We start from the raw sequence: 24,646 nt of genomic DNA, 5'->3' as shown, positions 1-24,646 counted from the left end.
GCACTCACATGCTATTATGGGCTATTATGGGCTATAACCCATTACTCTCTGTTGGTGCCTATTCGAGATAGCACAGGAGACCAATATTATTTGTGTTTTGAGACCCGTGCCGAGTTAGAAGGCTGAAAATAAATGTTCTCCAAAAATAAACTTAAACTTTACCTCTGTTCTAATCTACTTTAAAACAATTATAATTTTTGTTTTAGTTTGTTTTTTTTCATAGATTTAAATTATAAACTTAAATAAATTAATATACATTATTTATTTTCATATTAAAATTTTGTTAATTAGTATTTGTATCTTAAAGTTCAATTATCCGACTATTATTTGTTTTATATCCGAATTCGAATACGTATCCGTGAACTACCCGTTCCGTATCCGTATCCGTTTAAGGCGGATTTGGTTTTGAATTTTGATATCCGTTTACTATCCGTATCCGTATTCGTATCCGCTCCGTTTTCACCCCTAATTTAGCCTCTCTTTTTTTTATGGAAATAAGTAAAAATTGAAATTTGATTTTTTATGGTTACATTATTTTGGTGTTAACTATAATCTATCATGAAAAGTAATATATTAACATCAAATAATTCAGCATCCTTCGTAACAAACAAATCATCATGCATTAACAAACAAAATACTAAGCTGACCCTAAATTAAAGGAGGGTTCAACTGCCTTCATTTCTTGTGCCTCCACCATGTCTCAATTTTTAAAATGTTAATAACTCAAAATTTAAATTATAAATATCAAAATAAAACCGTTAGATGTGATCAATGCTATTTTCTTTATGTGCTCATAGAAAATTATCACATTTCGGTTTTGTTTATATGTGAATCAATAAGTTGAAAAATCAACATTTAGAAATTATCCACATTAGTACATTTTTACAAGCTCTTGATGACAACCAAAACGAAATTGAAATGTCATAATTTTTTTACACATGCATAGATAAAATGATGTATATCATATCCAACAGTTTTATTTTGACTTTTAAGTTTTAAATTTTTAGTTGTTAAAGTTTTTAAAAATGGAGGCATGATGAAGACACAAAAAATGAAAGTATTTGAACCCTCCTCAAATTAAAGTATACAACATACTATCTATTTGATATTTTGAAAAATATCAAACGCTATTTATATTATAAAACTAAATTTGTGATTTATTTCCATTTCTTAAATATCATATGTATTATATTATAACCAATTTCAATTATGTTTACCATTCCATCTAACAATTTTAATTTTTTAACCGTGTAATTTTAACGAATTAGTGATAAACTACTAATTGAATTTCAAATTGATACAAATATCAAAACGATTTTAATTTTTTTTTTCAAAATGTACGCTGTAATTACTCTAATATTTTTTTTTAAATTTGTTAATGTACCATAACCATTGGGTTAACCTATTGAGGATTATGATTTATTTGATAATGGTATATTAATATTATCTTTGCAAAAAAAAAAAAAATAGGGAAAAGATACTAGTTTCAATTCCAAGGATTTGTTTTGATTAATTATGCCAAGTAGTGAATTGTCCGGACCCAAAAAAAAAAATTTGGATGCATGAGATCACAAATTATTACAAGTTTCTCATATTTTGCTCTTTCTTGTTATTCTTGATTTTAAATTATTTTCTGTATGTCTTTTGAGCACAACAATAATCGAAAATTTATATGCACTTCCAACAATATACATAAATATTATGTACTTTACATAATATTTACTTCTGTCATTTTTTTGGTTGTGTGGTGAATTTTTTTATCTTTTTAAAATTAGATGTACAATGGTATTTAACTAGTAAGAAATTTATAATGTTGAAATTCACTAGAAGAAAATGACACACGAAATATGTATTTATTTGTAAAGTTCGATCCATATGTTAGTATTTGTTCACTACATGCTATTGTAAAATTGCATTCTTAAATTAGAATTTCATAAAAGTAAAGAACCAGGCTATTATCTTTTATGCATTAGATATTTCCTAAAGTGTATTGTGCATTTAAGTATAATTTAGTTTAAAGCAAAAATAGAAGGTATTACGTATGGGCATAATCGGTATAAAAAGGAGAGAATGGTTCTTGCCCTCAATATTGCAAATTGAGTGCTCAAAATAGCAGCCCCTTAAAAGAAGAGCACATAATCCCTTGAGCTAATTAAATTTTATAATAGATTCTTTAATACGCAAGTACTGCTGCTCAATTTTGACATGTGTCATTTAAATTTGGAATGACACTATTTTCCTCGTCTTCTTTAAATTTTCAATTTAATATCATTTCATCTAAATTTTGACCAATTCTTGTTTCCTCCTATGCTGCTCGATCACATGATCACATCAGTAATTGGAAATTGGTATTTTTCATTTCATGTAGTAGGAAACTTTACAACTAATAATTTTTATTAAATAAAATAAAACGTTACAAGAATAGTAGAAAACAACCATAAAAAAAAGAATAATAGAAAACAAATCTGCTAATTTTTGTCAGCAGCACTGTAAACTACCATTAATATAGACTACAGAAGGTTTAATTTCCTAATCTTGATTTACCACAACCCATGATTGAATCTGGTAATTTCCCTAATCTGTCAACACCTTCTTCAAAAACAATCCCCATCCCCATGAAAAAATGAGATTCTACGTGGCAGTGAAATGCCCAGACACCAGGATTATCTGCCTTGAATCTAATTGCTGTCCATCCATATGATTGCAATGCAACATTGTTCTTCAAAATCGGATCCTTCAAATTGTAATTCTTTGGATCGGTTTCTGGGTTGAATTTCCCCAACCCGGAACCCAAGACCCAGAAATCGTGACCGTGCAAGTGCCACGGGTGCGTCTCACTATTGTTGGGATTATACGCGTTAGCATTCTGCAGTACCACATCAACTACTGAACCGAACTCGAGTTTGTAGATCGAAGTGCTCCTTGTAGCGTTACGGTTTGGGGGAGGCACATTGATGTCATAGTTTTTTATATCATATGTCTCTGGTGGTGGTTTCTGCTCAAACACATGATGCAAGTTGTTCTTTAGAGCAATTAGGTATGGTGTATGCGGTAAATCATGCGACACATTGTTAAGGGACCATCTTGTGATTCCATCAATTCGGTTTTGGGTGTTCAAAAGGATGATTACTCGATCGGATTTTACCGGTGGCGGTTCAATGAAATTAGGGTGGGCACGTGTGGCCCAGCTTTGCTGCATCCTATCATTGGTATCGTTCCAAAGTGGACCCGTCGGGCGAGTCGTAGGAGGGTGCCTTCCACGAGGGATTCCATAATAATTGAGGAGTCCAGTTCCGGTTGGTGTGGCTGGTTTTCGACCGACGACATTACTTGCTAACCAATAATTGCGGGTAGGATCTTGATCCGCTTTCAGAATTACTGAGTAAGTTTCCCCTGAATATATGTAGAGATTTTTCACGACAAAGGGGTCGACGTAGTGACTGTCAGCTTCAACCACGGTTAATGAGTGTCCCTGAAAAGTGTAACATTTAGTTTATCAGTTCTTGAGTGTCTCTTATTTTGAGAGCCAATTGAACAAAATATGGGTGAATAATTAATACCTCTATTTCAAAATTCAGTGAAGAAAGGGATGTTATGCTTGCGATTCGGAGTAGGTAAGTTTTGCCAGGTACAACTGTAAGTGTGAGTGGTGCACACTCCGGATGTGAAGCATTGCAGTTCCCACTTGCAGCCAGAGAGCAGTTGAACCACCCACGACCGTTCATCAAAAGAGACTGCACGATTTCATTTAGAGAGAGTATTTGTTAGCCGAGATGAAATATTGCTCATTATATCAATAGAATTTCAAAATATTTTCGAAGTAATTATCACAGCACTTGTATTGAACAAATATAGCATTAAGTTTAATTTACAAGTTGATGTTTTAACCGCAAAATGATTTAAACATACCTGAGGCTCACCGACAAATTTGAACTGGTCTTCTGGCATCAGAAGACCGGCAGCCTGATCATTTGTGCTGTTGTGCCACCAATCATTTAGCAATATGTTGTACTCACGGTCGTATGTAAACGGTTCTGGAAAACCTTTTGGTACTTTCACTACGATCATGCCGTTGAGACCGGCTGATCTTTGCATACCATAGTGCGAATGGTAGATATAAGTGCCAGGCTGACATGTCATGAGAAAATTTTTGCAAGTTAGAATTAGAGAACATGAATTTAGTTTGTGCTTATCAGTACTGAAATTGCATGTAAAAGCACTCACTCTATCAACTACGAAGCGGTATGTCATTGTGTCACCGGGAAGAATGGGGCACTGCGTTACTCCTTCGGTACCATCCATCCATGGTGTACCAATCTATAAGAAATCGATACATCTGAGGTTAGTACAAAATAAAAAGAACTAGCACAACTGATACATTAACATATATAGGCCTCTGTTTTACAGTACCTGTCTGATACCATGCCAGTGGATTGCAGTGTTCTCTGTCAGAAGGTTATTCTTCACCTCAACCACAATTGTGTCACCTAGTGATGCGTATATTGTTGGGCCGGGACTCTGGCCATTAATAACGATCACAAGCTTGTTGAAACAATCAGGGGATTTGTACTGGTATGTAATATCCCATTTATGGTAATGCACCTTAGCTTGGACACAAGCTAATGAGAGGCAAGAGGAAAATATGAACACAAGCAATATCTTGTTAAAGTTCATGTCTTAATTGGTTGTAATGCTTTGTTCTTTTCTCTATTTGTAATTGGTTCAGGTGTAGTTGGTATGAGATTAGGGGACAAGTGCTGGTGGTTATATATATGGTGTGAAATTCACGGTGAGAACAGTAATGAAAAGTCAAAAAGTTTGCATCCATGATATAGTAAAAAAAAGTACATAGAACAGTACTGAGTAATAACAGGACCAAGTAAGAATCATTTTTAAGAAAAGTCAAAAGGGACCAAGTAAGGCTGGCTCTAATATATCGTTTACACCTTTTTAAGCGTTTTATTGGTCAGGAGAGAACCAATATGACAGTAAATGTGAAACCCTGCGTGGAGTCAAGTGATCCTATTTATTTTTTCCAAAATTGCTTTATCTTGTGTAGTACTTTTTTTTTTCAACATAATGTGTATAGAACAAAAATTTAAAATTGATCCCCATAATTTTAGTAAAAATGGATTATTATGACCTCTATATTCCAAAAAAAAAAAAAAAAAGTATATTACTATATTTACATCAGAATTATGGTGGTCTTTATTATTGATCCCATAAGAATATTTTCTGTCTTGGCACCTGCTGCTGATTATCCATGTTCATACTTATTTTATTATGCTTTTTAAAATAGAGGCATCAGCCAGCTGTTTTATTCTTACTTTATAAAAAGAAGCCTTTCGAAATTTAAAAAAAAAAATTCTTAGTAAAATTAATGTAAACGATCAAATCTATTAATTATATCATTTACATCAAGATCATCCATCCATTTCTAACTAATAAAATTTCACCTTCATATATCCTCTCTCATTTATGAAATCCTTTTTATGTCCAACCTTCATTCTCTACCAATTTAATTTATTGGTTAACGTTTTTTTTAATCATATTTGATTTACTTGAGATATAAAATAATGGATATATCATTTTTTTTATTTTTATAATCTGTATCCTATCAAATAATTAACATGTGCACAGCTGACTATTGTTAAGTTATAAAAAGAAGAGAAATTTAGATATATGCCCATCATAACTTCATCAATTAGATATTTCCCCATCAACACTTCAAAATTAGTTATTTGCCCATCTAAACTTATCTATTTTGGATATATCCCCATTGAATGTTTTAATCAATTAAAAAAAGTGATTAATATTATTAAAAAAATAATATGTCATTTTTGCCCTTACCTCTACCTCTCATACCTCAGAATATTCGTCTCTAATGCAAAGAAACTTTGTCAACTGCTTCTCCAAGCATGAGTCCCAGTAATGTGGACTAAGACCTACATTAGTAATGAAACCTTTAACACAGAACTGAAGAATGCATTAGTGCGATTTAAATATTGTTATAAGCCCACGCAAAGAATCAAGCAAGCAAGAATATCAATTGATTGGACAATCATAAGTAAAGAGAAACAAGAAATGAAATATGAGAACGATGCCATGGCCTAAAAAATCTCTCTCTCTTTTTTTTGTCCACTTTTCATTTTAATTGGTCTAACTCAACTTTTAGTTAATAATCAAAGCATATTCAAAATATGGAGCATAAAAGTGACAATACTTATCATTGCTACTACAACTCAGCAGCATACGCATGGAAATTATCCTTGTTACCATCACATGATTTTCCTTAGAGAAATTAGTGACAATTTTTCGGGAGATGGGGAGATGGGCTTATTGGGTTAAAAGAAGAGCCAGCTGACCTGATCCGACTCTGTTCTACCAGTCTCATAGGAGATGAGCAATTAGTAAAATTTAAACACGACCTCCTTTCTGAAAAGGTAAACCATAAAAAAAGTTTAGTTTAGTTACTGCTCTCGATATTGTTTGCTACGTCCCCAAATCAAATTAGAAGAAAAACGGAATCAATTTTGACTCGGTCAAAGGGATAGAAGAGGGAGACGAGTTTAAGAGGGCAGGTCGGTCAGGGAACGTTTGAAGAATATAAGGCTGTCGCTAGGGTCCACTACTTGAATTCTACCTGCAACTGTTACAACTTACAAGTTAGTGTCACTGAATAATGGGACTGGTTCGTAGAGCGCAACAGGTAAAACTCGAGAGCAGTGAGGAAAACGCTGAAGAATCAATAACGGATATCTCAGTTTTATTTCACTGAGTTGGCGCTGAGGTGTCGTATCGTCATTGAATAGGAAGACCTAGTAAACGATTTTAAGTCATTCATGTTACGTTAGAATCGCCTATATAAGACAAAACGTTGTATGGATTGAGATTATGCTATTGAATAAGACTTTGTGTGCTTTTACCTCTCAAATCAACTCTTACGCCATTGTACCAGTTTTCAGTTTTTCTTGAAATTAACTCAAATTGTTGAATTGTTTGTTTAGTTCTTGTATTTCTGAGCTTCGTCAGGTCTTGTACCTGACATTGTTTAGTCCAAAACTTTTGTCGAGGAACAGAGAGAGAGAAGAGAATGAAGGAAAAGAATGATTTATTAATAGTGCATGAAATAAAGTATTCTAATAAAACAGCAAATGTAATGCAAGGGCGTGTGTAATTGTAGCGTATTTAGAAGAGCTACAACACTTGTTATTATGATTTTCTCTATCTTGAAATACTAGTTGAGCTGAGAAGGATTATATTTCTCTTTTCTTCAACTAGAGTCATCAGGCGTACCAATATTAAGGGAAACGTCATATCAGATTTGAAGAGAAGGGCAAAAATGTCATATTAGTTTTTTTTATTAATTATAACATTCAATGGGGATATATCCAAAATAGATAATTTTAGATGGGCAAATAACTAATTTTGAAGTGTTGATGGGGAAATATCTAATTGATGAAGTTATGATGGGTATATATCTAAATTTCTCTAAAAAGAAAAGAAATTATGATATTTATTTCAATGATATGCTTGCGTTCAGTGCATATTTTGCAGGTAATAAATAATAATCATATACTTGAACTGTTGAACACCCAACAAAATTATCAAGCTTCTGTTATTTATAATCATATACTTGAACTCTTTGCAAAAGTCTCCGTTTAATTACCATAATCGACCAAAGCAAGCTGTAAAGGACGAAACCAAGGGTATCTTCTTTTATTGACTGCGTTGGGTTTGAACTGGACTGAGGGAGCCCTTGAAGGCTTGAACTGATCAGGTAAAGTAACAAGCGCGAGCTTGACTTAGAATATTTCATACCTAATAGAGGGGGGAAAGGATAGACTTCAAAATGATAGCGCGTTGGCTTAAGCTAAAATGTTCCCCCTTACTCCAATTGTAGAACAATCTTTCTTATTTTGTAGAAGTAAAACAAAATCAAATTATAAAAACAAGATGGATTTTTTTATTTTTTCTTATTTAAGATAAGACCGAACCAATGATTCAATCTATTGGGGTATTTCCTGCGACCGAATTTATGGTTTAGTGTAAATTGCAGTGAGTTTGTCACATAAAACTTAAGAACTACTGAGATAGAGCTATTAGTTCGGTTCTAATAATTTTTGTAAGTTACAGTGTTTTTGGGGTATTTCTTTATTCAGTCTTATTGATTTGCAAATTATGGAGCAATTAGTGTGGTAAAATTGTGAAAATCAACCCATTGGTCTCTCCAATAATCTATCTTGTTTCTGACAATTTGATTTTTAAATTTCTAAAAATAAAATTTAGTTGCAAAACAAGCTCTACTTTAGGTCATTTTTATTAATACTCTAAAAAAAGAAAATTTTAAAAATGCCCTCCGATTTCATTTTTTTTTATAAATGCCTCGACCACCAGGCCCACGGACGGCCCAGAAATGCCACCAGACCGCCATGCCATAACACTAATTAAGGACTTGGCCTTTATTTAAAAATTTCTAAGTTCTGACAGCTTATTGATCTTCTTTTCTTTTTTCGATTTTTATAATATATGTATACTATATACATATATACATATAAATATACATATATACATATATAAATAGAGATGGGCTATGGTGCATTGCAATGCATAGGCCATGGTGTGCATTGGACCATAAATCACCGATTCAAAGTCCAAATGACCAATCCAAACCGTTCATCTTGTTCTCCATATTAATATGTGCTTGGAGACCAAATTTTATATTTTTTGGAATTTTTTTACTATTTATTAAGCCACTTTGAAAATTACTGATCCAACGGTGACTGTTTGGAACAGTAAAATCAGAAGCCACCGTTGGATCAGCGATTTTCAAAATGGCTTAATAAATAGTAAAAAAATTCCAAAAAATATAAAATTTGGTCTCCAAGCACATATTAATATGGAGAACAAGATGAACGGTTTGGATTGGTCATTTGGACTTTGAATCGGTGATTTATGGTCCAATGCACACTATGGCCTATGCATTGCAATGCACCATAGCCCATCTCTATATAAATATATACATATATACATATATACATATACATATATACATATACATATATACATATATACATATACATATACATATACATCTACATATACATATATACGAGATAGGCTAATGTGCTTTCGGTAGCATATGGGCCGAAATACACACAATACAAATTTGAAATTTCAAAATTCAAAAAGTCGATCTGAACCGTTCATTTTGTTCTCCATATTAATATGTGCTTGGAGACCAAATTTTACCTTTTTGAATTTTTTTACTATTTATTAAGCCACTTTGAAAATTGCTAATCCAACGGTGGCTTAACAAAACAGTAAAACCGTTGGATTAGCGATTTTCAAAGTGGCTTAATAAATAGTAAAAAAATTCAGAAAAATATAAAATTTGGTCTCCAAGCACATATTAATATGGAGAACAAGATGAACGGTTCAGATCGACTTTTTGAATTTTGAAATTTCAAATTTGGACCGTGTGTATTTCGGCCCATATGCTACCGAAAACACACTAGCCTATCTCCATATATACACATACACACATACACACATACACACATACACACATACACACATACACACATACACACATACACACATACACACATACACACATACACACATACACATACACATATACATATACATATACATATACATACACATATACATATACATATACATATACATATACATATACATATACATAGACATAGACATAGACATAGACATAGACATAGACATAGACATAGATACATACATATATATATACATATATACATAGGAATATGCTAGCATGCTACGCGTAGCATATTCCTATACACATATACACATATACACATATACATATATACAATTTTTTTTTTATAAACTCATTTTTTTATAATATATCTCTATATGTATATATTTATAAAGTCATAAACATATATTATAGAGGAGGAGGGTTCAAATGCACCCAAATACACCCTATCTTTCAAATTCTTTTTCTCCATTTTCAAAGTCTGAATAGTCAATCCGAACCGTTAGATGCGATCTATATATTAAGATGTGCTTGGAGACCAAATTTTATATTTTTTGGAATTTTTTCACTATTTATTAAACCACTTTGAAAATCGCTGATCCAATGGTCCAGAAAATGTAAAATCAGCGATTTTCAAAGTAGCTTAATAAATAGTAAAAAAAATTCCAAAAAATGTAAAATTTGGTTTCCAAGCACATCTTAATATATAGATTGCATCTAACGGTTCGGATTGACTATTTGGACTTTGAAAACGGAGAAAATGATTTGAAAGATAGGGTGCATTTGGGTGCACAAAAATTTGGGTGCATTTGAACCCTTCTCTATTAGATATTATATATTTTATATATAATATACATATATATACATGTAGAGTAAGGCTACGATACTTCGCGAATTAAACGGGGTGTTTTAATTCGCGCCCATATCTGTAGTTTCGAAATTCAAATAGCCAATCCAAACCGTTAGATGTTTAATCTATATTAAAATGTGCCTGGAAACCAAATTTTACATTTTTTTGAATTTTTTTATTATTTATTAAGATGGTTTGAAAATCGCTGTTTTTTAATGTCCACCGTTGAACGAAAACTTAAACTGAGTTTTTGAGACACTAAACGACGTTTTTTTTTGAAATTATGATGCTTTGAATATCCAAGGGTTATCCCCTGAGATGATATTTGGATCCGTCTAGTCCTCTCTTTTTTGAAAAGTGGTCATATGCCCAAGTTCGACTTTTCTATCTAAAGTTATGAATGTTTAAATTTTTTTGAAAAGCTGAATTTTAGAAATTCATAACTAACTGTAGAAAAATCCAAATAAATTGAAATTTGTGTCAATTATGTGTATTTTTTAATGCTCTATATGCTGATATAATCATTTTTATAATTTGGTCCCTGTATCAGTCCAGACTTGCTGATTTACCAAAAGAGGCCAAATGCCGCATGCGCCGCATGGGCTATGTATATATGTATAATATATGTATATATATGTATATGTATATCATTGAGGCAATCTAACTATATTTTCTTATGTATGAATAAAATAATTTTTTTAGAATCAAGGCAAAGTCCTTAATTAATGTTATCTTTAAACTTATGATATCTAACTGACAAACCAAATCAAAGTTATAAAGAGTTACGACATCACTTCATAAATATATCAAATGTCTTATTTTTTGGCATACACTCTAAACATGAAAACTTTTTCTTCACAAAAGTATTTAAATCAAAATACTAAGATCTCTTAAAAAAAAGAGTGAACAGCCCATTGGGGGGGGGGGGGGGGGGGGTTCGTTTCTGCTGTGACCTGTCCGTGGGCCTGGCAGTCTGGTGGCATTTCTGGGCCGCCCGTGGACTTAGCGGTTATGACATTTATAAAAAAAAAATGAAATCGAAGGGCAGTTTTTAAATTTTTATTTTTTTAGGGTATTAATAAAAATTTCCGCTCTACTTTTCTTTCGTAAAATCTTCTAGACATTTTATTGGAGGAACTTTCAAATTTCTATGGGTCACTGTCCTTGTGGAAAAGTTTAATTGTTAGGCAATATTGGTGTGCGTTGGTATTGGAAAATTTCAATGTGTCACTTTCTATACAAGTCTAGTAAGTATCATATTTGAACAATGGTATGCAGACAGCTTACAATTATTCGATATTATACTAATCTTTTAGTATACGGAATAAATGTAGCAATATATATTTTTGGGTAAAGGATGAGAGTTCGTGGAGTTGTGGAATTGAAGCAACAATATGTGTTGAGTAATATGTTTTTAAGATTTGAATGTACAACTACGATAATTTTTTGGATTTTGTTCAAAAAAAAGTTCGTATTCGGAGAAGTAAATTAATTTTAAATATATAAATAATCACATAATAATTTAATTATTTTTTGTACATTTAAAGTATACCTCACACATGAATGAACATTTTTTAGTAAAAATAAATATTTTTTAAACATACAATTAATATTAATAATAATTAATGAACCAAAGTGACAGTGATTTTGTATGTCTTATTTTTTTTTTAAATCTTAATAAATTTATAAAGTGTCAATTATTTATTCGGACCAAGTCTGATATCTAATCGAGACCGTCTGATCTGCATTAAAATTTATATACACTTAATTCGTATAAATTGTGATACGAATCAGACTGCTTTAACCTGATATCGAACAGTCTCCAATTCGCATACTGACATGCTCATGTCACGCAAAAATTAATTCAATGGCTACCAGACCCAATTCTCTCCTGTAAAACGGGTCGAAGTGGCACGACCTATTAATTCAATGATTCAATGGCTACCTTGCGTCAATTAGTTCCCTAGTTTTGATTCTCCACAACCCATAATGAATTCTGGTAATCTCCCCAATTTATCAACACCTTCTTGAAACACAATCCCCATGCCCATGAAGAAATGAGATTCAATGTGGCAATGAAATGCCCATACACCGGGATTATCCGCCTTGAACCTAAGTGCGGTCCACCCAAGCGGGTGGACCACAACTGTGTTCTTCAAAATTGGATCCTTCAAATTGTACTTCTTTGCATCCAATTCCGGGTTGAATTTTCCTAACCCGTAACCCAGAACCCAGAAGTCATGCCCGTGCAAGTGCCACGGGTGCGGCTCGCTGTTGTTCGGGTTCAGTGTATTAGCATTCTGCAAAATCACATCAACGACTGAACCAAATTCAAGATTGTAGATCGAGTTACTCCTCGTGGCATTAGGGTTTATCGGAACTGTATTTATGTCATAGGTTTTCACATCATAAGTATCAGGTGGCGGTCTTTGCTCGAAGACATGGTGCAAGTTGTTCTTTAGAGCAATCAAATATGGCGTATGCGGGAGGTCGAATGACACGTTGTTAATTGACCACCTCGTTAGACCATTAACCCTATTTTGGGTGTTTAAGAGGTTGATCATCCGGTCTGATTTGGAAGGTGGCGGTTCATTGAAACTCGGGTGCGCATGTAAAGCTAAGGATTGTTTAAACCGGTACATGGTATCATTCCACAGGGGACCGGTTGGTGGGGCAGTGGTAGGGAGTCTTCCACGCGGGACCCGATAGTAATGGAGGATTCCAGTTCCTGTTGGTGTACCGGGTTTTCGAGCAACTACATTGCTTGCTAGCCAGTAGTTGCGGGTCGGGTCTTGATCCGCCTTGAAAATGACAGAGTATGTCTCTCCAGAATATAAGTTGAGATTTTTCACAACAAATGGGTCAACATAGTGACCATCAGCTTCTACAACAGTTAATGAGTGCCCCTGAAATAGTAAGCATGGTTTTGTTTAGTAGTTTTCACAACCATTGACAAAGACATTTGTTTATTCACCTTATCCAGAAATGTATATGGGTGTGATATTTTTCAGTTTTTCAAAAAAAATTCCATTTATATTATTCAAATAAATTTAAAAATAGAAACTAGATTTTTGTTGCGTTAGGTAAAAGCACTTCTCCTATTATGAAGCATTCTCTTTGTATACTTGCTTGTAGTATAAGCAAATTCGAATTGTAACAACAGTTGGGTGGTGAATCAATAGTTTGGTAGGAATTATTGCAAAGTTGATTACATAATCTAACTTCCAAGAAATCTAAGCAACGAGGAAGCTGATATTTTAATAAAAACCAAGTTTCGCTTAGTACAAAATTTCAGGGGAAAGTTATTCTCTATATTTCGGGAAAGAAGCTCCATCTTTTTTTTCTGGCATTGTACTTATTTTATGAATAATGACGCGGCTACTTCGTCCCAAAAAGAAAAGAAAATATGACAGAATCGTACTTTGGTTATCATGTGTAGTTGTCTACCCAATTTGAAAAATAAAAATACATCACTTTCAGTGCACTTACCATGTTACAAATACTACAAGACAATAGCTGGTTTTCTCTGTAACAGCGTAGTTGGTGGGAAATCAGAAAAAGTACAAGACAAGATTCACAGTTTTACGCGTTTTTCTAATTTATAAAAATAGAGTTGAGGAGTAGAAAACAAGAACATTGAGCTAATCTCTTTGACCTGAAATGGGAAAAAGCTCCTGTTTGAATTTTAAAGGAATCCGGATTCTCTGTTACACAAATTTCCACACAATATCTCTGTGTCAGAAAGTTTGCAACAGAGATCCTGGATTCCTTTATGAAGAAACATATTTGTAATTGTACGTAGCAATTGCTTATTTTATTATGCATGGATAAGTAATTTCATTTTATACGATGATAACTTTTGATATTAATTAATTGATGGCTTGACTAAGTCCTCCATTAATCGGGGGAAGCTATATTAAAATATTAGTTCAAGCATTTGCTGGTAAGATCTGATACAGCTTAGAGCTAGTTCATGCATAATTTCTTTATATATATATATTAATTTCTGGGAAGCCGATTCATATACGATTCTGATTAAATTAAACCTAACAATGTATCTGTTTTGATACTGCTGTTAAGAAAAATATTAATTTGTGGTATACTTCTATAAGGAGTTTTTATGTTTCCAAACTTCCCATTAGTCTATTTTTGTTTCCTAAAACAAGTCAACTAGAAAATCAAAATTGTAACTTGTTCTTATTACGAAAGAGAATGTTTATGAAATGTACCTCTATTTCAAAATTAAGTGCTGAAAGGGAGGTAAGACTTGCGATTCTGAGGCGGTACGTCTTTCCCGGTACAACTGTTAGCATGTAAGGCGCGCACTCGGGATTTGTCGAATTGCACGTGCCACCGACAGCAAGAGAACAGTTGAACTTCCCTCGGCCATTAATCAAGAGAGACTAGACAGATAAAATCAACAAGTTAACAATCTATAAACTTGTGCAGTGATTGCAAATTTGCAAGTAATTTTAAACATGAATATCAAAACTTAAAAATTTTAAACCATACATACCTGAGGTTCTCCAACCCAGGTGAACTGTTTCCCTGGCTGAACCAAACCGGCAGATTGTTCATACGTGCTTTGGTGCCACCAGTCGTTTAGCAATATCGAATGCTCGCGGTCATATGTGAACGGTTCTTTGAATCCTTCCGGTACTCTCACAACAATCATGCCATTCAGACCGCCCGATCTCTGCATGCCGTAGTGCGCATGGTACATATATGTACCAGCCTGACAATTTTAACCGGGAAGATCGACTAGCTCGTATCAATATCTAGTGCTTAATATATGTTAAGGTAGTAAATGAAAGTCTTTTTGAATGTAAAAACACTTACTCTGTCAACTACAAATCGGTAGGTGAATGTGTCGCCAGGAAGTATCGGACATTGCGTGACCCCTTCCGTACCATCCATCCATGGGGTGCCAATCTTTAACATGACAGAATATATATACATGCCGATCAGAAAATACAATCCTAAAAATAATTAACAAGATATATATTTTGATATGATTCATTAAAACCGATGCTTACCTGTCTGATACCATGCCAGTGAATTGCTGCATTTTCAGTCAGAAGGACGTTCTTCACGTCGACAACAACAGTGTCGCCTTCCGAAGCGTATATGGTGGGGCCAGGCGTCTGACCATTGATCGTAACCGCAAGCTTTTTCAAACAGTCAGGGGATTTAAATTGGTATGAGATCTCCCATTTATGGTGATGTACTTTAGCTTGAACACAAGCTATGAAGAGGGAAGAAATAAAAATAAATAGCAGCAATGGTCTCAGTGCAAAGTCCATGTTTAAATTCAGGCGTAATAGACACTATTATTTGTTTGTAATTGAGAGGAATTGGTTGTTGAGTTTAGGTGTGTCTTGGTGTATGACATATATATAACCGTTGGGTAGTATGTATGTATAACTATATATTTTTTTTGAAAGAGCAACACGAGGGTCGTTGCCCACTTGCCCTCATATTAATGTATATATTATTTATAGACAGTAAAGCATCAATGCTGAGTTGTAAGGGAAATTACATAATAAATTAATAACGACAATGGTCAAAGAAAGCGACTAAGAGCCTTTATTTGTTATTAATAATGAAATCAAAATGGTATGTACGTATACAAAAAAAACGCGTATATTTTCTTTCTTTTTTATTAAAAAAAGATGCGTTATTTTCTTTTTGAAAATCGCGTTATTTTCTTTCACCGACCAAATATTGCTATATGCAAATTAATATTTTAAATAATTTATAACGTTATGTTATCTTGGTTAATGTTAATACAAAAGTAGACATCCATATGTAATGAATGGGGTCAATTGACCCACCCATTTTCAAATTTTTTTTTATATTTATATTTTATTTTAATATAGTTTAAATTAAAATATTATGGATAGTGTGAAATTGATATCATTCTTAATAGAAAAATTTTATATACTTGACTTTCATTCACATTTGACTCTATAGTCTGAAAATTTGGCTCCACCCCTGAAAGTACATCATCATATTTTAATAGATTTTTTCTTATTTTATTTTTAATTTCCACTTTTATAACTGTGACATCTCTTGTGTCATTATTAATGGAATATGAGAGCTAGATTCCCACATTTCTTCTAAAAAAAATATTTTAATAAAGAATTTGTAAACAAATCCAAGTCTCCAGGTGTTAAGTTTAATTTGTAGAGAACCATGTCTATCCCACAAAGACATTATTTTTTTTATGTGAAACACAAATTCAGCTTTTTTGTTCAAATTGTAAAAGAAAATCAACTTTAATTGAAAAATAATGTCTTTTGGACCTTTGCTTCAAGGTACTGTCCATATTTCGACACAAATTCAGCTTTAGTTCAAATTGACAAAAAAAAAAAACTCAGCTTTAGTATCTTTTTGTACAAGCAGTACTTATTCTGACACAAATTCAGCTTTAGTTCAATTGAGATTTGAGAAGAACAAAAAAGTGAAAACCCAGCTGTCCCGCTTCCTTCTTCCTTCTTCACTTCTCTCCATTCCACTCGTTTAATTTCTAATTTTTTTTCTTTCACATAGCGATATTTTGTCCACTCTCTCGTCTCTATCTTCACAAGAGGAGAAGAGAATGAGAGAGATGGGAGGAAGTTGAGCCAAGCGGAACCAATTAGAGTCAAAAGTGTAATATCGTAGAAGCTCGAAGTGTAGATTTTTTATTCCATTTTGATCGAAACACAACCGTGAAAGATACAAAATAATAAACAAAGAGTCCGAACCATTTTCTTCCCAAAAAATGAGTTAAATTTAATGATAAAGTCTTACATATCATGATTCATGACTAACAAATCTAACTTGGACTAAAATATTACGCTGTAATAAAAAATAATTAAATTGAAATTCGTCCGTTATGAATGCTGTTTTTAGAACAAAAAGATGCTGGCTTTTCAATGTGTACTGTTTAATGATTTATTACTGTGACAAAACCGAGATCTTTGTAGCAAATTGGGGATTAAAAGTCTTAATGTCGTTTCTTGGGGAATGGGGACACAAATTAAGTGGGAGAAGCATGTGCAAAGTTTATTTCCCGAGGATACAGATGTCCCATATTTGGTGGCTTAAAATATGAAATCTGTGTTGGGACTCGGGACTCGGGACTTGGGAGAATAGATAAATTAGCTAATCACATGGAAAATTTCTCGGAATGCATTTCGTCATGAATTTCAAAATTTTCACATGAAAGATGTAAATCATAGAGATTTTTTTATCTATAGAAGTTATTAACGGAAAGATAAATAGCATCTCGTTCACAACAAATATAAAAAAAAAAATCTAATTCAATAAGTCTGATTCAAATTTATGAATCAGACTCAATAATTTAGATTCATCGATATATATATATATTTTTTTGAAAGGTTGAAAAGAATAAATACAAGTTCCACATTTCATCATATTCTAAGTAAATCGGTCTCAATGATGAAGATTCATTTTTTTTTTTTAAATTTGGTAGAAAAAAAGAATCGGTAGCTGTCACATTTAATCAATTCAGAATTGGATCTTCATCATTGAGGCTGATCAATTTCTAACTTGATTTTCTGTGATATCTATATTTCATATTTTTCCATTAACGTCTATTTATTTTTAAATAAAATGTATCGATGAATCTGGACCATTAAGTCCAATCTATATATTTGAATCAAATTCATTAAGTCAAATCTTTATATATTTGTTCAAAACAAAACACTATTTCTGTTTCCGTGTGATTTTAATAATTTCTGTAGATAAAAAAATTTCCTAGACCATATACAGTAGTCATCAGTAGATAGTCGTTGGCAGTTTTTCCACACGGTTAATTGTGTTTGACTTCACCGGTAATTGCGACTTTTAGATTATTAAGATAATGATGACTTTGACGAGTCAAAGGAGCATTACAAAGATAATGCTATTTAAATTATTATGTAAGAAGGATATTGAACTGAATATATAGGATGTGTTCATTTGGAATATTGATCTGAACAATACTAATATACTAATATGTTGTTCCTACAAAATATTGTGTTGGTAAAATATCGTTGACTAATTTATTCCGGAGAGAAAAAAATGTTAGGAAAATAATGCTAACTAATAGCAGCACTATTATGCAAGTTGGTACAAAATGGGATGCAATCAAGCTTAACACAAAACTATGTTTAATTCGAAAATCTCTGGTATACGTGATTAATTTATTTTTGAAAGTATGTGTTTAGAGTTCTGTGTTTAATTTGCTTCATTTTAGTTAGAAAAAAAATAGTGCTTTTCAGCTGTATCATTATAAAACGAATGCATATTTTAAAAATATACACAATAAAGCTAGGGTATTCTTAAACAGCTTATCAAATTCTTTTGTAAGCTTAATTCTAAGATCTATGAAATAGACTCCAAACGATAATTTAAAAAAAAAAGTGTTTATAAGTTAATATATTTTTTTTATCACTTGATTGTATATTAAATTAATTCAAAATTTTAAAAATTTGTATGTAATCGCAACACTCGTGAAATAGGATGTAGTATAAGTAGTAAAGTTTGTTAAATTGTAACCATAGATGTTTTTCCAGGATATTTCATTGGTCCTTTCTAATAGTCTGGTTTTAAAAAGAGTTAAAGATAATGAAATCCGCAGTGTTTTCACAAAATCTTTTTATCCCACGATATAGAACACAAAGTATGGTATTTCAATCTGCATAAACGATCCTAGAAGTATGATTTATCCTATCTTTTTTTTCGAGTCAATGAATGAACTTGCCCAGGAAGGTCACTCTCGCCCTCCAGAAGTTAGTTGTTTGAGGTTTGTCTTTTGAATTAATTTAATATGTTTTTGAGTCAAATTAAGCTCACCGAGGGTGTAAACGGATATGGATAATCCGCTCCGTTCGTTTCATATTCGGAGATTATTTGTATCCGAATTAAATAGAAACGGATAATTACAGATACGAATACGGATAATTTTTGCATATGGTGAAAAAAATGGCGGATACAGATACTGATAATTTCATGAAAATGAATATTCGTATCTGTATCTGTAATTATCCGGATCCGAAATTACTTCTAACCAGTTTTAACTTTACTACGCCAGATAGAAGTTGTTACATATTATCTCATATTCATTTCAGTTTTGATTGTGGTATAAATAATAATACAATATGATTTTCAATTTAATATCTTTTTGCTGGTGATGATACTGCAAGCCTGCAATAACTCAATTATTCGATAATTATTTATTTCTTATCCGTATTCAACTCCGTATCCGTATCCGTTTAAGGCTGATATGGTTTTAAATTCTGATATCCGTTTATTATCTGTATCCGTATCCGCTCATTGAAAAATAGATACAGATATAGTATTTGCATTATCCGCTCCGTTTACACCCCTGCAGATTATTGTTAAAAAAATAAAAATAAAAACTTCATTCTATTTCAGTTACCAAACCAAAAGATTTAAAAAGTTAGTATAAGAAAAAAGATTCATTTTTATTTCAGTTACCTAACAAAAAGAACAGTCAAAATTAGTTCGTATGACCGATGACGATCATCCTCCCACATCAGCTGCTTGCGTGGGGTGAAAGTACCATCCTTGACTCAAAAATATAATTGTTGACCAATATCCGGGTGTTCTAAATCGATTTTTTTTTTTATAAACCATAATTAAAAAATTCATTTTTATCAAACCAACATGATTACTTTTTTTTTTTTTACAAAAATTATAAAGACTGAAATGACATTTCGGTCCTGCATTTTTTTTGGACCGAAATACCAATTCAGTCTCACTGATTTCATAGTTTTTGGACCGAAATACCAATTCAGTCTCACTAATTTCATAGTTTTTCCAACACGCGGCCACAGAAAATCCAAAAACACCATGGATCGAATTGGCAATTCGGTCCCTTGTGGTTTTGGATTTCTGTGGCCACGTGTTGGAAAATGGATGATGAACTACCCTTAGGAGTTAGGACCTTTGACGTCATCGATGTTTTGGCAATAATAAAGTTATGGCCGTTTGGAAAGCATGGGTGCTTCATCGATATTTTGGCAATGAAACATCGATGCACTTCTGCTGTCGTTCAGCCGGGCATAAAGCATCGGTACATTATCAGTGTTTCTGCACGGAAGCATCGTTTAAAAAAAAAAAATTAAACAACCATAACTTTGGCTAAGAAAGTCATATTTGCGCATATGACCCCCGGGTACTCGACATAATCAAAATTGCAAAAGAACGTCGTTTAGTATCTCAAAAATTCAGTTTAAGTTTTCTATCAATAATAGACATACCACGACCGATATTAGTTCTTTTCAAAAGTCTAAGAGATTATTCAAGAATTACCCATATAATTATTTTAAAATGCTTTTACTATTTATTGTGTGTGTTTGCTTATTTTTTAATGGATTACGGTTTCATTTATTATTCAAAGATCATTTAAATTATCTATGGTTGTTCAATATATGTCATTTACACGATAATTATTATTTATTTTTTCAAAATTCATAAAGATATATCAAGAATTATGTATGCAAATATTCTAAAATGTAGTTATAAAGTATTTTATGTTTTTGTTGATGTTTTTAATGAATTATGGTTACATTTATGATGTTTTCAATGAATTATAGTTACAGTTACGGTTACATTAATAAGTTGGACATTAATAAGTCGGGACCTTTATTGACGTTGCCTCAAGAATAACACAAATTATACTTGGCGAATATGAGGATATTTGTTTAATATCGGTTTAGATTTAAATTTATTGATTAAATTTTTGGTTAAACTTTCTTTGCATGACAATTATCGTTCCAACCTGATTATGCATTGCGTCCATGCCAATTATAGAAGAAGGGTATTTATAAAAAAAAATACATGGGATCGAAATATCAATTCGATTGTAGCTGAAAAAACACTTGACGTCCCGTGTATTACACCAACGACCATACCATTTTTTACGAAAATTTGTGAAATCAATGGGGACCGAATTGTCATTTCGGTCCCAAAAAAAATGCAGAACCAAAATGCCATTTCGGTCCTTGTAATTTTTGTAAAAAAAAAAGTAATCATGTTTAATTTGATAAAAATGATTTTTCTAATTATGGTTTATAAAAAAAATTCTTCTAAATCAGCTCCATACAGCCAACAGCTAAATAAAATAAATTCAGATTTTTCCCAAGGCATACAATCCTGAGTTGGCAGTAAAGGTACCCAGAATTAAGGTAATTATAAATTTTTTTGAGGCAATTCTATTTTATAAAAATTAATAATTGTGCTCATCTTTTGCTTGTACATTATTTTTTGAGTGAGTCTATGGTACTATGCATATTACGATTTGGCACCGTGCTACGGCTCTATATTTGAGTTTTCAAATCGTAACGATTGATCCGAACCATTCATCTTGTTCTCCATATTAATATGTGTTTGGAGACCAAATTTTACATTTTTTGAAATTTTTTTACTATTTTTTTAGATTTATTGAAAATCACTGTTTTTGGATGGTCCAAAATTTTTAGATCAAGTGATTTTCTAAATATCTAAAAAAATAGTAAAAAAAATTTCAAAAAATGTAAAATTTGGTCTCCAAAGACATATTAATATGGAGAACAAGATGAACAGTTCGGATCGACCGTTAGGATTTGAAAACTCGAATATAGAGTCGTAGCACGGTAACAATCCGTGATATGCATAGTACCATAGACTCACTCTTATTTTTGTGTTAATTATGGTATGCGGTTCACGATTGTTTTCTTTCTACGGATAAATGTACAAATTAATAATGAATCTGGTTAGTATAACATCAGTGTCATTTCAGCGTATATAACATCAACTCTAAAACCATTCAAACCCATCTATATATTTCATTAGTTGTGCGTTTACATACACAATTTATAATTTTTTGAATTTATTTAGTATCAAGTCAAGCAGTCAAATGTGTGAGTTTTTAAGTTAATTTTAATGCATTCATTTTTCAACATTTTTGACCGCTTGATTTGATACTAAAATACCTAGAGAATATAAAAAAAATTGCATGTAAACGCAGCACTTATAAGTAAATCGGTTTGCGGCTTGGATTAATTATTTGAAGTCTATCAAATCAATTTTATAGAGTAGAGCTAGGGTGTTCTTAAGTTCACCAAGCCCCTTAGTGAACTCAAATCTAAAACCCGTCAAATTGACTTCAAATGACGAATCCAAACCGTTGAAACTCGCATACTTTACGAGTGATATGTCTAAATGTGAAAATTTAAACATTCGAATTAATTTTGTATAAAGTCAATATGTCAAAATTAGAAGGTTAATAAATTAATTTTAATGCATTCATTTTTTGAACGTTTTTTTTACCACTTGACTTTATACTAAATTAATTCGAATGTTTCAAATTTTCACACGTAAATGCATCAGTTGTAGGGTAGGCGGGTTTCAATGGTTTGGATTCGTCATTTAAAACCGATTTGACAGGTTTTAGACTTAAGTTCACCAAAAAGCTTGATGAACTTAAGAACACCCTAGTTCTACTCAATTTTGTAATTAGAAATATTAGATGGACTCATTAATAATATAGAAAATCGTTTGAAGATTACATGGCATGCGATCTGTTATATTATTTTTCTTTCTGTTGTAGTGTTCTAACCGCGTTTTGTTTATTTGTTTATATTTGTTTGAAATACTATACAATCACAATTTTAATAAAATAAGGATTTGTGTTCGTAGAGAGAGATGCATATTAAAAGAAATTAAAATTTAATGTTGGCGAAATCAGACTTGGAGCTCGAGAGAAGTCGCAAAGGAGAAATGCTCTTGATTTTTTTTTTAGAAATTAAAAAATCAAATCTTTGAAAAAGTGATTGAATGCATTTTTTATGTTCGGAAAATAAATGATTCCTAACAATAATAGACTGATCAAGATGAAATTTTACGTTTAAAAAAAAAAAAAAAACTGGAACCGCACCAATTACACCTCATAGAACCACATCATTAGTACGGTTCTATCTAATTTTTTTTTGTTAAAAAATATATCATTTCCTTTCTCTTAGAATTACATTTTCTTAATTTCTAAAACAAAAATAAATGCTCTTTCCAGCTTTGGTTTTGTACCATTCGATTTTTTCAGATTTGTGGGAAATCGGAATCAAACGGCTGCTAGACTTTCCTTTATTGTATCTTTTTTCTCGTAACGTTGATTTTGTGGTTCTGTGCGTACCGGGTATATTGGGTTGAATGGGTGATGGAAGCCTGGAAGGCAATCGGTGCACACATTGAGGCCACACACGCGCAGGCCACTGCAGGAACAGATGTGTTGTGCACCGTTCGATCTAAGCACTTGTGGACACGCAGACCTTGGAGATCTTTCATTTCTTTATTGAGAAAACATAGGGGTCATGTTAGGATGGCAATGAGCTGGAGGTTAGAGGTCCGAATTGAAATTTTAGTTTGAAATCGTCACGAGTTGGACTGAGTTGATTTGCTGGATCTGACTAGATCTTATTTTAAGAAGAAAATAAATTTTATAAGCTTTTTAACCGAGCTGGATAGTATAAAATAGACACAAATTCATACAAATTCACAAATTGATGTCTAGCCGAGCTGACAAGCAAGTTAAGTCTCAACTTAAATTTGTTAATTTTAGATCAAACTAGTAATAAGCTGATTTGTTAACAATTTGATTTAATAACTAACGAGTTATTAACAAGTGAATTAGATGCGAATCACGAGCTATGAGTTTTTTTTGCCAACCCCACGTCATGTCGTCATGGCCATATTTTAGAGGAATTAGGATATTTCAATTTCTTCTTTCTAGAAACATAATCGATTGCTTTTTTTTTTTTTTTTTGAGAAACATAATCGATTGCTGCATTGTCCTAGTCATCCGTGCATCACAAGCAAGCCTGCTATAGGCTCCAGCTGGAAGAAGCTAAGACAAAATACCCTCGTACAAAATATCCTGCTACAGGCTGCAGTTGAAAGAAGCTAAGACAAAATATCGTGCCACACAGGCTACATCGAGTAACTCAAGAGACCGAGAGACTTCGAGTCATGTCCCGCAAATTTAACAATGGCCTTCTCACATTAATTAAACAAGATTTCTTTCACCAATTCATTCGTGTACCATTGCTAGCGATATCTCTTCCATCATCTGACAAACGTAACTATTCAGTCCGTTGAATTCCTCTATCGTCTAATATGCTTTCAGATCTATGTATCACTTCAATATCTGTGCTGATCTGATACACATGAATTTTAAAACAAATCGGGCGATAGAGGATCTATCAGACTCAACACTTAGAAATAGT

At 32.4% G+C, this 24,646-nt stretch overlaps 2 protein-coding genes across 2 annotated transcripts; both read right to left on the bottom strand.

The window, feature by feature from the left end:
• Nucleotides 1–2,429: 2,429 nt before the first annotated feature.
• Nucleotides 2,430–4,767, bottom strand: LOC144574113 (L-ascorbate oxidase-like). The gene is made up of 5 exons (XM_078323976.1): nt 4,411–4,767; nt 4,225–4,317; nt 3,910–4,128; nt 3,561–3,734; nt 2,430–3,472 (listed from the first exon to the last, which is right to left on the bottom strand). The coding sequence occupies exons 1-5, from the start codon at nt 4,672–4,674 to the stop codon at nt 2,522–2,524; spliced, it is 1,701 nt and encodes a 566-aa protein (XP_078180102.1). The 5' UTR covers nt 4,675–4,767; the 3' UTR covers nt 2,430–2,521.
• A 7,526-nt stretch (nt 4,768–12,293) lies between these two features.
• On the bottom strand, nt 12,294–15,761 carry LOC144574112 (L-ascorbate oxidase-like). Its single transcript, XM_078323975.1, has 5 exons — nt 15,410–15,761; nt 15,213–15,305; nt 14,890–15,108; nt 14,603–14,776; nt 12,294–13,279 (listed from the first exon to the last, which is right to left on the bottom strand). Exons 1-5 carry the CDS (start codon nt 15,674–15,676, stop codon nt 12,329–12,331), a joined length of 1,704 nt encoding a protein of 567 aa, XP_078180101.1. The 5' UTR covers nt 15,677–15,761; the 3' UTR covers nt 12,294–12,328.
• Between the last annotated feature and the right edge of the window lie 8,885 nt (nt 15,762–24,646).

Source organism: Carex rostrata, chromosome 22 (genome assembly GCF_964058835.1).
Source record: "Carex rostrata chromosome 22, lpCarRost1.2, whole genome shotgun sequence".
NCBI classification, from domain to species: Eukaryota; Viridiplantae; Streptophyta; class Magnoliopsida; order Poales; family Cyperaceae; genus Carex; species Carex rostrata.
This window is presented reverse-complemented; position numbering and strand designations above follow the sequence as displayed.